At 46.1% G+C, this 17,034-nt stretch overlaps 1 protein-coding gene across 1 annotated transcript in view; it reads right to left on the bottom strand.

Annotated features, from left to right (window-relative positions):
- LOC119394522 (tight junction protein ZO-1) overlaps positions 1–17,034 on the bottom strand; it is a 521,713-nt gene that overhangs the window by 219,222 nt on the left and 285,457 nt on the right. Inside the window, exon 11 of the mRNA XM_049416099.1 lies at positions 3,363–3,807. Coding sequence (XP_049272056.1) covers positions 3,363–3,807 — 445 coding nt within the window. The remainder of the gene's footprint in view (positions 1–3,362; positions 3,808–17,034) is intronic.

A 17,034-nucleotide genomic window follows, 5' to 3' on the forward strand; every position in this document is an offset into this window, starting at 1 on the left:
GCGTCTTAGCTATATTCTCCCGGCTGCCGCCAACCTGGACCGCAGCAAGGACAACAATAAAGTTTTGTGTGTGTGTGTGTGTGTGTGTGTGTGTGTGTGTGTGTGTGTGTGTGTATATATATATATATATATATATATATATATATTGTAGGACAGTAAATAGATCTAATAATACTTTGAGCGAAATCGTATGAACTTAGCTTATCGTTAAAAAAAATCTTCTCCAACATTACAATGTCTGTAATTAATATACTGACCCATTCTGAGAACTGCATTGCGTTTATTGTCTCCGTAACACATCGAGAACCAACCTTTATGATTACGAGACTTAGCACGCTAAATATATCTGAAGTAACGTTCCAGTCTCTGCCCACACGAACAGAACGAAAACGTGGAGTTCATGTGGGAGCGCAAAATAAAAGGCAAGGCGCGATACTCCACCAATTCCTCCTGCGCGACATGCACCGTGCAGGCGCTCCGATGGATCGCAGCGCCCCCTGCGCAAGCATCCGCAGCGCGGACGCTGCCTTGCATGGGGACGGCGCAGAGACGGCAGACTAGCCAGTATATTCTAGGGACCGTAATGGAACTCAAACATGGACAAATTCAACCACCAGGGCATGCATTGCTCTGCAATTGTGTTCCAGATTTGGCATCACAGTATAATGAATTATTTTCTTTACAACACTTAAAACAAACGCACTTGTCTTTCCCTCGAAAGTACGCATTATCTATTTATGGAAATAACAGTACCGTATTGAGTGAGAAACAGTTAACGTATTATCTGCTGCAATGCCAGATGCGTCTGTCCAAGTGGCCTGCCCCCAACGCATCTCTTGTTTTGTTGTGAAGTCGAGTCAGAGGAGCGTGACGGTGCATCTACTTAGCTTCGGCGTTGTTTTGCAGCTGATTTTAACGAGTTTTGGCAAGACGCGCTTATCAAACAAATGTGAACTCTATGCACTTTCCTTCACTGGCATGGGATGCTACATCTATGCGCAGAGGTGAGTGCACGACGCTTTGCTAAAACTGTCATATACAACCTGTAAAGCTACAACGTGGCAGAAACCCAAGAAACCTAGTGGTCTTCAGCCTCTTTGAACAACAAAGGCACTCCTTGAATGCTTTTCAACGGACCCCACTGCCCACGCCTCGCAAGGAACGAAACTGAAACTGTAGAAAAAGATCCGGAGACAGTTCGCTAGCTAATGAAATCCAATCCGAAGCCTGTACTTCCCATCATTCTACATCATTCTCATGGTGGTTGAACGATCGCAGCGCCAGTTTCCTCTCTAGGTTATTGTATGAAACTCTATGATGGCACGCGGGCCCAAAAAGCATGGCCTTTGAGATGTGCAATCTCGTTATGTATTTTTGGCGTTTTCGGTTTTAAAACACACATCTCAGAGGCTGCGCTTTTTTTCGCATTTCTCGCCAAAGCAGCAGCTGCCTTCTACAAAGCCACAAGTGTCATCGCCATCGTCAACATGTCGACGGTGGAGAAATGTATGTGCAGCGTTGTCTCTTGTAGCATGTGGACTTGTGTACTTCTTGCTTCGTTCTTGTTAAATCGTCATTTGGGAGTCGAACTAAACATTGTCCCGCTCATAGCGATAAAAATGTGCTTGGAGCAACGTCAAGTAAAGCACAGTCGCGCACCGTTTCCTTGCGAGCCTTGGTGCCAGGTGTCGACTTCGGGTGCGTCATGACTGCTTACTACTGCGTACGGTGCGTCAGTGAATTTTCCGACTTATTACGTTTTCAGGTGCCTTATCAGACAGGAGCACAGCGAGTGACTTCATCGGTGCAGATAACGACGTAGCTGTTTCTGACTGCATCGATGCTGAGACCATAGCTGACGTTGCCGGTGTTGCAGAAATGGACCCGTGCGGTTTGAAGATGCCAATGCCGCCGCTGCCACCGCTGAACCCTTTACCACGCTAGAGAGCTTGCATCGGCGTTCAGCGTCGATCACCGCTGTTGTGGCCGAAGGTGCTGAATTTGCTTAATTGGAAGGCTTCAATGATATTGACGATGACTTGATGAATTCACGGCGCGCAAGAAGCAAGACAAGTTTGCAGACTATTTTCATGCTAAATAAAGTGCAGTTACTTGCAAAAGAAGTTGTCATCTTGCTCTTTAGCATATGTGAGCGAATCATCACGTTCGCGCTTTTTACGATTTCCGAAAACTGTGTCGAGGCCTGCAGTGTTTTAATTTAAGCCTTAAATATGCATATTTTGTATTTCGAATTCTCGATATATCGAACTATTTCGTGGTCACCTTCGAGTTCGATATATCCAGGATCGACTGTATACATATGCTGCGACTCCTTGTCTTCTCAGGTAAATTTCACAGGCCTCCGCCGCTGCCGGAATTGTTGAAAAATCCTGACTGTAGTGTTGTACTAAAACAAACGCTCTGCATGACCTCTCCCTGAAGTTAATGAGAACAACAGTACTACCAACTTTTATGAAATAAAGAAAACAAAGAAACAACATAATGGTCTGTTCAAGCACATGCACATACTTCATACACAATCAAGTAAAAGGCTGGCCTCCAACAAAAACCTGCAATTGCACTAAGCATTACTTTTCTCTAACTCCACAACAGTTAGTAACTGTATTTATTTGATTTATTAATGTTATGCTGCCAAATTAGATAGTAGCAGTTGTAGATAACATTATTTACGCAGTGTGGGGCGCATTTGGTATTGCTTGACAGGGGTGCACTCACATGTCACCCCCCTTCGGCAGGAAATGTTAACATCTAGAATAACCGCTGAATTGATTCTATAGACCTCTGCAACTTTACCCGGCAGTGGCTTCCTCAAAAGAAAATGCCTACAAGCCTGTCCCATTTGCGTACGCATCACACTGACGTCCTGAGCTGGACAGACTCTGACCCCGACCTTGAAAAGCACAGCCAACAACATGAGCGGGGCTATTTCTTAAGTCACGAATGCAATTGGTTACCCTACTTTGGTCACCAGGGCTGCGTCTTACCCGTCTTCTTAAGTTGTACACTCACTATAGACACGTAGCAGGCTGCACGAACGTAGCAGGCTGCTGGGAGAACCTTATGCGCATAAACTTAAAATTTTGATCAATCGATTAGGTATATCAAGTGCCTGCTGCATTGTTTGTCTCCGACAGGCCAAAAAAACGTCATGATGCATGCTTGGCGCAAATTATGAGAATTTTTTGTTGAAATGTAGCAGGATGTAGCAGGTTTCAGCTCTCAGCACAGTGTAGCACAATTGGCACAGCTATCACATCACAGAACCTTCTTTCTCTGTCATGATTTTTTAGCATTGTACAACTACTGCAATTGCAGGATCACAAGTGCTGAAACACACATACCTGGATCCTCCCAGGGGTCACCACACTTGGCACGAGCAGCCCTCCGGCGGCGCCGGAAGAAAGAGGTGCGGCTGGTGTCAGCATCTCGGCGTCTAGCCTGTTGAGCGGCCAGTTCCTCGGCACGCGCTGAATTGGGAATGAGGCCCCGCTGAATCTCCTGATGATTGCGGCTCAGGCGATAGGCGAGCCAGCTGCCCAGGGTGCCATTGTGCAGGGTGTCCACCACGCGGAAAACTTCCCCAGGGTGCAATGCGAGCTCGCCCTTGTTAGTGGGCTCATGGCTGAAGTGTGCTCGCACGTGGAACGAGTCGCCCTTCTGGCTGCTGACTACTTCCTCATACTCTTCCCGAGCTGTCTGCACAAACAGCTGCACGGGGCCCTGTAGCTGCACCAGGAGCTGGACCGCTTCCTCACGGGTCGCCCACCGCACGTCCACACCATTCACCTGCGTGTTTGGCTTTTGCATAACTTGGGCCCACAATAAGAAAGGTTCATTCCCATAGAGGTAGCATGCATTTCCGTCATGTTACAAAAAGGCAATACCAAAATCAACCAAGTGCAGAGTTCGTACAAGTTTCACAGGAGAAAATTCGAGGATTCAATAACCGCTTTCTCACTTTGTTTTAACACAAAACATGCTTTTACCTTAAAGAAATTTCAAGGTCCATCACGTTTTTCAAGGACTAAGAAATGGCATCCAAATGAGGATATATTTTTACTAAAACACTGTTTCAAATTCTGACTTAATTTAGTACACTTATACATGTATAGTTCAAACTCACCTTAACGAAGTCATCATCATGCTCAAATTGCTTTGTTAAATCGGGAAGTTTGTAAAATTGAAAAAGGGGTTTTTCAGTCCTTCGAAACCTAAAATTCACTGGAGACACCCAAAATCTACCACGGTATTGCTTCTGCCACTCACCCACGCATGCTCGTGTGAAAAGTCTGTTCAGGTGTACCGAACATTGAGCCTCACATATGTGGTCCAGGCGATGCTGGCCAGGTGGACAGTGCCGTGAAATACTATGACATGCAGCCGAAATGTAAAGATGGGGAGACCGAATGCAGTGATTATGCGAGCAGGGCGAGCAAGAAAGTTGCAAGGAGACAATCAGTGTTATTTGCCACATAAATAATGAAATAACGAAAGCACACAGTAGTGTTCCTGTGGGAGCATAGACAGGAACAATAAACCACCGCCACCCATAGTACCATCTGGTACGTAACAGTGCGACTGTCGCATCCACTGTACCATGCATCTGGGTGCGTATAGCCTTGTCAAAATAAAACCAGGCTCGTGACTATGGGTGACATATGTTTTAATGCAAGAGCCTTAGTGCCCGCGCTAGAAGAAAAAAGCCACCTGTGTAAAAAATTCGAAAAAAGTTAGCGCCTTTTTTTTACTAATTTATTTCAGACGGGTAAGGAGTGAAATGAACAATAGGACAAGGCATCAAGAAACAGAACACATGCAAACTCGCATGCTGCATTGTTTCTGAAATGGAAAGTTTGCCACACTGACACTACTTTACAAGAGAAAGCCGGTTGCACTCTGACCTTTAGGCAACACTGGTCCCGAAATTCAATAGTTTTTCAAGGACATAATACAATTACAGGACCTTCGAGGGTCTTGAAAACGTACTATTAAATTCAAGGGTTTTCAAGGACCTGTAGGAATGCTGCAAGTGTCAAGTGATATGAACAAGTGAGACTAGAGTGAGCCCATTAAAGAAACTGTCCACAATTCCCATTATCGTGCTTATGAAAAGGTTGCGCCTCACAATGACAGGAACAAGCGCACTTTTGCTTCTTTGAAGGGTAAAGGCTTGGGCAAGTTGGTTCATTGGGCAAAGAAGGGAAAACAGCGTTGAATTTTTGGACGAACACACAGGAAGACAGACAACGATAGGTGCTGACTTACAACTGATCTTTATTTCTGTGAAGTAGGCACATTTATACCATGTCAGTGAAAACACACGTGACTGCCATTAATGTGCTATCATCACTCTGAGATCAACATCACTGCATCACCACTCTGCGTCACAAATAAGCGTGAATCATCTGAATGATAAAAAGTCAATTTCTTTTTGAGAGAGGGTTAGAGATGCCATACTAACACATTTATCTTTAAGGCGTACTATTTCAGCTGCTTCAATTATTTCTCTAGTTCTTTTTTCTTTATGTCTGGCATAAACAGTTGTCTCGTGAAACTTCAGTGCGCAGCCACAATCCCTACAATGGATACCGAGGTGGCCACTGATAGCTTTTTGTACGTAAGTAAGCAGCGGTACTGAACAAAAAACCAAAAACTCAGCTTCGTAGAATGCGCAGAACATGTGTATTCGATCCTGCTGTCCTGCGGTGAAAGATACGTAGGTGAAACAGGAAGGTGCTTAAATGTAAGGTTGAAGGAACACGAGTAGTATTTGCAATGCCCACGAACTATAGGTGGCGCGCCGTGCGATTCAAGATGGTGCCTGGAGGAGGGTCAACCCGTTTGTTAGCATAGGAACAGATAGGACGTGCGGACGTACGGCCCGTGCCACTTTCACCGGATGAAGTCATGAGCTGCACTGAAATGGATATGAGACCAAAATACTTTCCCAAACCATGGAAAGTGCTCGCCACATAATTATTTGCTGCGGTGTGAAATATTTTAGCTCCGTTACCTTGCATCAACAATGCTTTGCGAAATCCTGTGCGAGCTGCAGAAAACTGCTTGAACTGAAATTGGATTATGAACTGAACAGCACTCCGAGGTAGTACATACCGAGCCTGGCTGAAGGATTTGCCGCAGTAGTAGGCCGCCAGCGAGTAGCGCCATCGCTGCTGCACGGGACCGCATGTTTAACGTACATGGTGATGGTTTGCAAACATATTACGCCGTTGTCATTACTTGCGCAGTCAGAAACGCAGAGTTACTTCTTCAACGGAACACAAGCATTCAGTAGCATCCAGTAGCATTCAGTAGCATTAACATCCCATTCAGTAGTGCTTGTGTCTGTCACTGATATCGGAGGCATGTGCTTCGGAGATAGATTGAATAGGCGCCGATAGGCACAGCAAACATAGTTTAATTGCAAATAGGAAAACTATAAGAAAACTCAACACTCAAAAAACAACCAACAGCGAAAACCTTATAAACACACTAAAGAAACATGCGAAAATAAACAAACACAATTCTCAGTACTTCCGAACATCTGACTAGCGTCGCTGCTAGAGTCTGTCTGGCCACTTAGGCCTCACTGTCTAATCATAGTTTGTAGTCCGAAAGGAACACCCTTACTTGGTTCCGTCAAACGCCGTAAGTCCAGCCTCCATTGTGTTGGGTCCCCAGTCGATGTAGTCGACGATCCTCTGTCGTCCCGATGAAACTGTCCTCCCGATGCACAACAGCCCACCAAGCTGCCGTAAGCCTTTTCCCAGTCGCTAACGTGGCAGGGCGTCTCTGTCACTTAGGCCCAAGTATGCGATCGACCCCTGCTGTGACTGATGACGTGGCATCCAGGAGATTGTTGCTGGCCGAAGTTCAAAGGGGGACTGCCGCTGGTGCGTCGGGAACTGTCGCAAGGTGCTGCAGCACCTCCGAGGAGCCTCGCCCGAGCGTCGTTGAGGCCAACGGCCACGCCACGCAGTGCCAGCGTCATGGCCTCCGGAATGGAACGGCCGCTGCCTCCTGTTGACAGAACGTAGCTGCCAATGCGACCTTCTTCTCCCGTAGCCACGCAAACAATGCCAGCTCATCGAACTGCTGCCTCCGTTTATGGCTCGTGTCATGCGCATCGAGCTGTGTGCTAGCAGGCATGAGCTCGTGCCTGTTCCGCGTGCTTCTCCTCCTACTATGTCGTCTTCGTTGTCCATACGCCCTCTCCTTACTCATGATAGTGTCACTGTCATGTGCAATTCACTTCACTCGTATGTTGCAGGTTCGATCAGCACGATCGAAACATGAATATCGAAAAGAATGCACACGTATGCTTTTCGCAACGAACAAGAATTCGACGTTGCGAAAAATTCGTCGAACAACGCCATTCGGAAGGTACCGGTGAAGTACAGGAGAAGTTAGCCAAGAGGCGTGGATTGAGGCTGTGACTGCACATTTCATCGCACTAACCATTTCGCTTCACTAATCGAGCTCGAGCGTGTTGGCAGCATGCCGCACAAGGATATTATACATCAAATACAATCAGTGACTTACAAGCGTGAACAAACATTAAAGGGGACGTGAAGTGCAACTCGCTCCTCGTGAGTTAGCAGCTGATTGTTCATCGTCACTGTCACTCTCGGTGCTTTCACAGCCTTCTACGTCCAGTGAAAAATCCTCGTCGTCAAGATGCTTTCTTTCAACTTCACTGCTGAAAGCAATCTGTAGAATTTCCTCCGCCGAATGACTTCTTCGACCACTCAGCGTCACCACATTTAAAATCAGAGAAACGTCTGGGCGCGAAGAACATTTTGCTCTCAAACCGGTCAACAAGCAAATAGTAAATCGCTTGCAGTGTGCTGCCACCTATCAACAAATGTACAAAAACAGGCAGCGCAGCACCGGCTATGAAAGCAACACAACACTGGTGATGGACGCCGTTGAGAGCGTTCGCTCCACGAAAGGCGTGGAGTGGACGCGTCTTCGAATGACTGAAACATCGCTCGCATGATTCATGATAGCGCTTTCCTGACAAAGGATACAGGCCCTATTTTAATGTATCGCCAACTTGAGATGAGCACATCGCGAGCCCACGCGACCTCCCACGTACAATGTTTTGGGATTCATGCACTACAAAAAACACTGACGAATGCTACATGCAAGTAAAACAGGGTGAGTTTCAACTCAAAATTTCAAACGATAACATTTAACTAACCTACGTGGCTAGAGAAAACCTCGCGAAGCTAATATGTGTACGCTGTGGGCTATCATAGAAAGCGCGAGTTGTCACATATTTTCACGAAAACTTCGCGTCTCGCAAGAATGAATCAGACTTCTTGTGTCAAGGAGGGCCCGGTTTGTTCACTCATGTAGGGAACATGTAAGGTCGTACTGTTCCTTTCTTGCCAAGGCGTTAACACTGAGGCTAGCACAGCCAAACAAGGGAGCGACTGCATTGTGCTGCCATTTTGTTGTCTACTAAACCTCCTCGAGAGGATGCTCCTGAATTCCTCTTGGCGGCGCGACAGTCTATGGGCATTGCGAATAACGTACAAAAAGCTATCAGTGGCCACCTCAGTATCTATTGTAGGGATTGTGGCTGCACACCGAAGTTTCACGAGACAACTGTTATTGCCAGACATTAAGAATAAAGAATTACAGAAATAATTGAAGCAGCTGAAATAGTACGCCTTAAGGATAAATGTGTTAGTATGGCATCTCTAACCCTCTCTCAAAAAGAAATTGACTTTTTTTTTAACATTCAGATGATTCACGCTTGTTTGTGACACAGAGTGGTGATGCGGTGATGTTAATGTAAGAGTGATGATAGCACATTAATGGTAGTCACGTGTGTTTTCACTGACATGGTATAAATTTGCCTACTTCACAGAAATAAAGATAAGTTGTAAGTCAGCGCCTGTCGTCGTCTGTCTTCCTGTGTGTTCGTCCAAAAATTCAGCGCCGTTTTCCCTTCTTTGCTTCTTGGACATGACGTCATAGTTCAAAATCAGCACTGAAACTCACACAAAGGCAATATGGAGTAACTTTCAGCAGTGAAACATGTTTTTAGATGCTTGAAAACAGTGTCCACATGTAAGTAAATGCACAATCGCCAAAGTCCAAACACATGACGTTGAACACAATTTGTGAATAAAAAATTTTTGCATAAAAGAAAAAAAACAACGTGGGAAGTCCGCACTAAGTCGTGCAAAGCTTGGCACAGCGAAGCACAGGCCCTTCGCTGCTCGTATTCCCTGTTGACCCGACACGTCTAGCTTCGAGATGCGTGGCTTCCTCCTCAGGAGTACGCACTTTCTTGGACACCCCATGACTGTCTCGGCCCAATTGGGTGCACAGCCAGGCCATGCACAGTAGAGCGGAGGTGTCGCACGATGTCTCCGTCGGTGGACGTGGTTTAGCTACTGCGCATGCATGACTTGCCCAGATAACGCAGTATCTGGCCGTCATACGACGCAATGCTTGCTTTCTCTTTCTTTCTATCTTAATTTCTCTCTCCCTACTTATTTCTCTCTATTTCGCTGCTCTTCTCTCTTTCACTTGTTCTGCATTTCTTTCTCTCTTTCTCATTCTTTCTGTGCTACGCCTTACTCTCTCCCCTCCTCCTTTTCCTTCTCCTTCTCACCATCACATCTCTCCTCCTCTCGCTCACTTCAATTTCCCTCCCCTTTGATACACTATACTATACAAGGCTATGCTATGCACTGCTAGCGTGCCTGGATAGTGGAATGGTTAGGACGCTCGCCTTTGGATCGAGGGTATGCGGGGGTTTGAATCCCGCCTTGTGAAGAATTTTTTTCGGCAAGAATTTCTCTCTTTCTCATTCTTTATATTTTTCTTTCTTTCTACCTCTCCGTTTCTTTCTTTCATGTTCATGAATGGTATCCTCAGCGACACCATTTGCTCTTCGACCTCGTCGAGTCGCGGTAGTGATGCAGGCTTGACTGGATATGTAAAGCGATTGGTGACGCTAAACTGAGGAACACAGCTACACACATTTGTGTCCCGGCACTTCCTACACAACCTTCGTTCACTGTGGTCAGTCTCTTCAGGAAACATGTCTCGCAGAACTTGGTAGGCCTTTGCATGCTTTTCATTGCGCTGCACAGAGCTTGTCGTAGACAAGTTGGCGTGGAGCCATTGTCTTTCACACGCCTGTCTTTCACACAAACTCGAGGGCTAGAAACTCGCGTGCAAACCTAGAATTGGCTCCCTCGGTACTTGTATGAGCCTTTTGTTGCTTGCAATTGGCCAGCCCAACTCCAGGTTGACTGTGCCTGGCTCATTTCCCCTTGCCGCGTCCCTCATCCTTTCTCGCTGGGCATATTCCGGATCCACATAAGCCGGGTCTAAATGTTGCCTTTGACCTCATTCTCGATCTGCAGCACGCCAAGCCTCGCGGTAAGCAGCCTCTTCTTCAGGTGTGTGGACCTTCTTTGGACGCCCCATGGCTACAAACTGCCTTAACACGGCTATGATCAGCCCCTTTTATGGCATTCTCCAAGGAAAGCGCATGCACACTAAGTCTATTTTACGATGTATTTTATGACCTAAATTGTTGCTAGGCGACATTTTATTTTAAACATGGCGCAGTTGTACTTAGCTGTCAAGGTAGTATTGGCGCGAGCTGTTGCCACGGTCTACGCGCGGCTCTGCTCACGTCACTCGAGCTGTTGCGGTAGCTAGGCGCGGCTGATGTGTGGACTGTTCCCATCAGTGGGCATGACTAGGCAGCGGCTTCTCTCCGTTGCTACTGCTTCGGCGCATGCACGGCTTCACGAGGTTATGCCAGGTGGTGCGCAGCTGTGGCTTGGTCGGTTGCTAGGCATTGGCACGGCGAGGTTTTTTGCGAAGCAGGGGCGTTTTCATGCCGTGCCTAACAACTTTGCTGTTAAAAAAAATTCTGAAATTTTGTGAGTAAACTGCTCCAGTTGCAGATAGGTCGGACAATAAGCTTTCATTTGCACAGAGAAAACAATGTGCCTGAAAATCTTGTCTGTCCCTTTAAAGGGGCCCTCTAGCACTTTTGAAGCGCCTATTTTTATTTATGGGTTCCGTAGACTAATGGCTGGGGATAATTTTAGCCATAGGTAAAAGCACCAATACCAATAGATTTATCATGTTAATCATGCAATGAAATCGCTACATCGCTGCCGACCGCATCAACGTGTAGTGGCGCTCACGATAACTATTGCATGCGGAAATGATGGAGAAGAGCCAAGCCTATGCATCAAAAAAGAGATCATTATTGTGTTTTCTTTTGCATGCTTTTCCATTGAACACCAAACAGATGCCATTGCAAAAAGAAAAAGACTACGACAAGAGGGGCGCTGGCTGCGCCTCTGGCTTTCTTGCTTGCACAAGTCGGATGTCCACACAAAAGGCTTCTCTGGCTTCTTTCTCTTGCTTGAGTACACACACGAGCGGCCATGTCATGGTTTTTGTCGAAACGGTGCAAATGTCCCCCCTTCGATTTCAAGGAATCTTTGCTTGACGTACTTTTTATACCAACACAAACAGATAGTGATGTCAAAAAGAAACAGAAGCTGTGCAATTTGGAAACCCGGTAGGGGCACCTTCTTCATTGTTACTACCACATGATAATATCTTCCTGTGCTTTTTCAATAAACTTCAGTTGCTAGTAGTGCGTCGTCCTGCCGTCTTCGTTCCTCTCTGTTCTTGGATTTTTTTGGATTCCTTCATCGATGTTTCTGCAACAATCTATTTAGTGAGACCACATCTTTAGAACACTGTTAGATTTGAAGAGCAGAAGCCATGCAATGCCAATTATTATGTGTGATTTCTGTGTGCCATACCATAATCAGATACAACTTTATAGGGCAGGAGAGGCCTCGCCCAGATCACCAATGTCAGGCAGCCTGCACGTCTAATGAAATGAAATAGACCCTCCCACTCATGTACTTGGCAGTGTTTTGGAATAACGGGGTCATCGACCATGTGGTCACATGACATCTATCTGAAGCGCAAACTTCTTGGGACAGGTTTATCAGCTTTTCTGGACGAACTACCTTGTAAAGTTTAAAAGAGTTGACTATTGGGCGAGTTGGTGTTTCGACATAGAACTGTGGCACTATCTGTGGCACTATCACATAATGAAATACACTTGTTGGAAAAGGGGTAGGCATGCGCGTGGTGCAGCGAGGCTGTTTGCAAAGGGACACGTCACCCTGGTGGTGCACGTTCCTCAGATAGTTTAATGCGTTGCTCATTTTTTAAATGCAAGGCATTTCTTAGCGAACCTTTGGCACTTTGAGCGTTTCTATCTACGTATCTATCTATCTATCTGTCTATCTAGCCGCCTACGTCTCGGTGTTCTTATAATCGCCCCCTTAGCTTGGTGTCGACCAAAATTGGCATGGGAGGGTAAGAGGATTTGACGAATATGACTCTGGGGTCATGACATGAATAACGTGAAAATCCTGTCGCGTACGTCGTCAAACCATTTCCTCCAGATGCGTGTGGCAGATACCCGTTCACCACGGGCCACGATGTACGGGTATGCGCCACAGGTGATTGACAGTTTATATCTACCCAGGAACGGCGAGAACAGACATTGGTAACTTACATACGAGAGCATTAAGAAAAACCGACATCGGCAGCGTGGACCCGACGAATGGAAAGAACGAACATTAGGATCCCAGCAGGAATCGAACCCAAGCGTTCTGCGTGGCAATCAGGTATTCTACCACTCAGCCACGCCAGGTCTATAAACTGGTTTGGAAAAAGAGCCTACGCAGGCGTAATGTCGGTGCAACGTCAATTGTGGTTGTAGTGCTGGCTATCTAATTTTGCAAGGAAGCAATAAACACTACATGATACTCGTACGATGTGTACTCCTACAAGACAGGCGTCATATCTGTTTAACGTTGGTAGTTGCAGTGTTGGCTCCGCCTTTCTAGCAGTATAATAAATATTGCATTTGTACTCCTTTGATTCAGCAAACTATATTAGCGAGTTTTAGTATAGCGGAAAACAGCAAACGCAAGGATTTAGCGTTAGCGTTCGCGTTGTGTGCTCCTAACTGCGCATGAGCAGAACGTAAACGTAGCCCGAGCTTTACGTACGAACGCTATTTCTGGAACATAGCGTTCAACGCTAACGCACGCAAGAGATCCCGTACGTAAGGCAAGATGGCGGTGCCTGTTGAAGCGAGAGCCGTCCACTTCGAATCTTTGTAGCCGTCGTCCTGCATTATTAAACTTATTCATTCCCTAATAATGTTCGTGTTTGATTTAGATTTGAGTAATGAGGCTTCGCCAACCGTGTACCGCCGATAAAATAGCTCCGTTTTTGAGATACAAAGTGGACTTGCGCTGCAGAAGGCTTAGCAAGATTTGTTTGCAAGGTTCGCTCATGTTTTCTGTAGCAGCGCAGAGATGGCGACGCTGTCTTTAGTCACCTCTTTCCAAGATACGGCCACAAGTGAAGCAGATACATGTCAGGCGTCGTTTCCCTTCATGCCTTTCGCGGCAGTGCATGAATGTGACGCGTGATGCGTCCCAGCTTAAAAAGGCCAAGTAATAGGGGTCTTGAAGAATTCTCGAACGCGGCATGTCGACAGAAACCAGTGTGTCAGAACTCAACACTTCTGCAAACGCGACATGGAGACGCAACAGTCGTGACTTTGGATCAGCTCGACTTGGTGGTGCTTTTGTGGATTCTACAGTGCATTTAGTGTTTTTATGTCTAGATGGCGCCGTATGTGCTTGCGTTAGCGTTAGCGGGAATGCCTTCCGCTGTACTAAAAGACCACCAGTTGGCACGCAGCGCGTTCTGTTTTAGCGTTAGCGTTGAGACGCACGCTAACGCTAACGTAAGCGTTTCCCGCTATACTAAAACTCGCTATTGAGGCATTGCTCGACCCCGGAGGAATACATTAACAAAAGTTACGTATGATATTCACATCATCGTACCGTAAAGTGCATATAGTCCGTAAGAACGACGCAGTGTCCTCTTCATTTATTACGAGGCTGGGCGATGGCCTCGTGCTGACCGAGGATGATACCAGATTGATTTACAGCCGCTTTGTAGACTAGGCTACGTAGGCCACATACGCCCAGGTAGTCTACGAAAACGACAAGCGCCATCCACTGATGTTGGCCTACGTAGCACTATCCAGGCCTACCAGCCTCGACGGCCTATATCGACAGGCAATTTGTCGATATAATGGCCGAGGCATTCACAATTTCCGACAGCTGTACTATATATACTTCATACTTCATTACACATGGACCCCTCGTCACCGCTATCACGACCGGATCCGATAACAAATCATGACCAGCTGCTGGTGCTCACTGATCACGGTGATGATGTGCTTGTTCAGGAACTGTTAAGAACCTCTTCCACACATGCACACGGGTTCGTGAAACGTGCGTGCGTTCTCCATAATAAGGGACAAGTATAAGCACTACATATGAGCTTACCGCTTCTGGTGTTGGTAATACGCACGTTGGTGTTGGCAGCGTTACCCAACTGTGAACAACTTGTTATATAACACATATGCGGCTCTCCAACATATATGCATGCGTATAAAATTTATACAGATCTTTAGCGTCATTTTGTGACGTTTCGCTCAGTAAAAAAGATTACCCCATAGTGACCTTCCCGCCGCATGCTTCGTGTAACATCGACTCACACGGTACGTGGAATCTGCCGAACTTTTTTTTTGTTATCAGGCAGGGTTTTGCCGTGGTTGCTTTGTTTGTTAGTTTTCTTGCGTGTGATTTATGCGATTAAAAACCAGTTGAAGTGTAGCGCCTGTCCTGTGTCGTTCTCTTCTTTTCCGTCTACGTTTTTTGCGCTTCGCCCACAATGGATAGAAATCATCGTAAGTAGCGCAACTAGACAGGACACACAGGAAAGAACAGACGAGCACAGACGAGCACCTGTGCTCGTCTGATCCTTGCTGTGTGTCCTGTCTAGTTGCGCTACTTACGATGGTTTTTATACCTTGAAAAGTTGTACCAAACTATAAGTTCGCTTTGCCAGGACGTCAGCTGTGCATGCTTGGCTGCAGTTTGTCATTGTATTTCACGAGAGCACCATTTCTGGCCGTGCATGAGTATTTCACGTGGCTTGCTGAGCCAAGGCAGCAACTGCCGGCTGCTCTCGGCTTTGCGAGTAATGCAAACGTGGACTGCTAGAACAGCCAGAACAGGCACAGCTGGGTTATGAAAAGTGAGTCCTCCAGTAGCCCCCTATGCAGCCCCCATCATGGGGTGCTTATCATGACGGCTTTCTTATAATGTACGACATAGGCCACAACGTAAATTGCGCAAGTTGCCAATTTCTGCACTACAACAAACACAGCACACTTCAAAGGCTGCACATGTGCAAAACATGTAGACTGTGTATTCAAGAATCTAAGCACGTGGAGGGGGATTTACATCAACTTATATTTGCCAATGTTGGAAGGTTACATCAGAACTGACAACTGGGTGAGTTGGTGTACCTCCATCTTGAACGAATACTAGCGCGACAAAAACGAGGACGAGAACAGCGCTGTAGTCTGTCTTTTCTATTCTCGTCCTCGTTTTTGTCGCCCTAGTATTCGCTCAAGTTGAAAGGTTAATGCCTGAGGGCCCGTGATGCCGATAAAATGAATGCAGGAAAAAGGAATGCTTCAAAGGACAGTCACCCACAAATTGTTCGGGCCTTCTCAGTAATGCACACTTCTCTACGACACCTGCACCTACAGCAGTGGTGCGATGTTGTATGCGTTCCAAACATCACGGCTCACAATGACCAATCGCGTGCGGCTCGATAGAACGGACCGCCTCCGTTCCATTTTGGAACGCGTACAAGGTCACGCCACTGAATGCCAACAGAAACTGCAGTTGGACATTTTGGCCACATGCCAAAAACAAGGCACACACACACCACTGAAATGTCGCACATGCCATCAACACCCTTCCTATTGTTGTCAATATAATTAATTTGCTCTCTGAATGTGGCCACTGAAAACCATTTTGTTTACTGTACATGAAGCCATACCTCACTCGCATGGAGCAACTTTAAAGCCGAAAAATTCGGCAGATCCCACACCTTGTGGAAACAGATTTCATGCAAAGCAGTCAGCCAGTAGAAGTTGTCTATGATGCATTTGTTAGCATGGAGCCAAGCGTTACGAGGTGGATCGACGTGTTTCTGTAAAAGGAGGAGTTGTGTGTACATCGTAAGCTTACCAGGGACGTCGCCTACACTGGCATTTAAAGGGTAACTTATGGTCTGAAGTAACGTCAGCACTCACATTAGAGCACGGACGTCAATATATTATCGAAACGTAGTGCACATTATGGTGCGAGGATGTGAATATCAGACGTAACTTTCATTAGCGTCTTCTTCCGGGGTCGAGCAATGCTTGAATATAGCATGCTGAATCATACAGGGTGTCTACCGAGTTGACATTTCTAAAGTCCCTGAGTTTTCCAGGTTTTCCCTGAGTGTTTTTGCTAAAATTCCCTGAGTGAAACAGAACTTCGTTTTATGTCATGATATGTAGACACCATGTTGCTCGATGATGTCACTCTCTAGTACGCACGTTTAAAATAAAATGACTTAATACCATCTGAATAGTACAAAGAACAGTTAAACCTCAACACAGCTAAGTTGGTAAAAGCGGCAATTTACTTCGTTATATCAAAACTTCGTTAAGCTGAAATTCGACCATTCATGCAAGGCATAGTTACCGAAGGATTAATACTAAACAGAAAATTCCACAAGAATGCTCGGCAGCATGAAAAAGCTTTTCTTTTGCATGAAAAAAAAAGTTTTGTTGAGCCTAAGGCACAGCAATCACAATTATATGCCTTGCCTGAGTGTCATGTGTAAAGACGAAACAAATGCAGGTTTAATGCAGTGTGGAATTGGGCTTATTCTGCTGCTGCAGCTTGTCAAATCCTCACGTGTTGCCCGGAGCAGTGCGATGCCTTTGCTATCATGTTGCCCAGCCAAACCATTTGCTCTCCACGAACGCGGAACATCGAA

The sequence above is a fragment of the Rhipicephalus sanguineus genome, chromosome 5, assembly GCF_013339695.2.
Source record: "Rhipicephalus sanguineus isolate Rsan-2018 chromosome 5, BIME_Rsan_1.4, whole genome shotgun sequence".
Taxonomy (NCBI): Eukaryota; Metazoa; Arthropoda; class Arachnida; order Ixodida; family Ixodidae; genus Rhipicephalus; species Rhipicephalus sanguineus.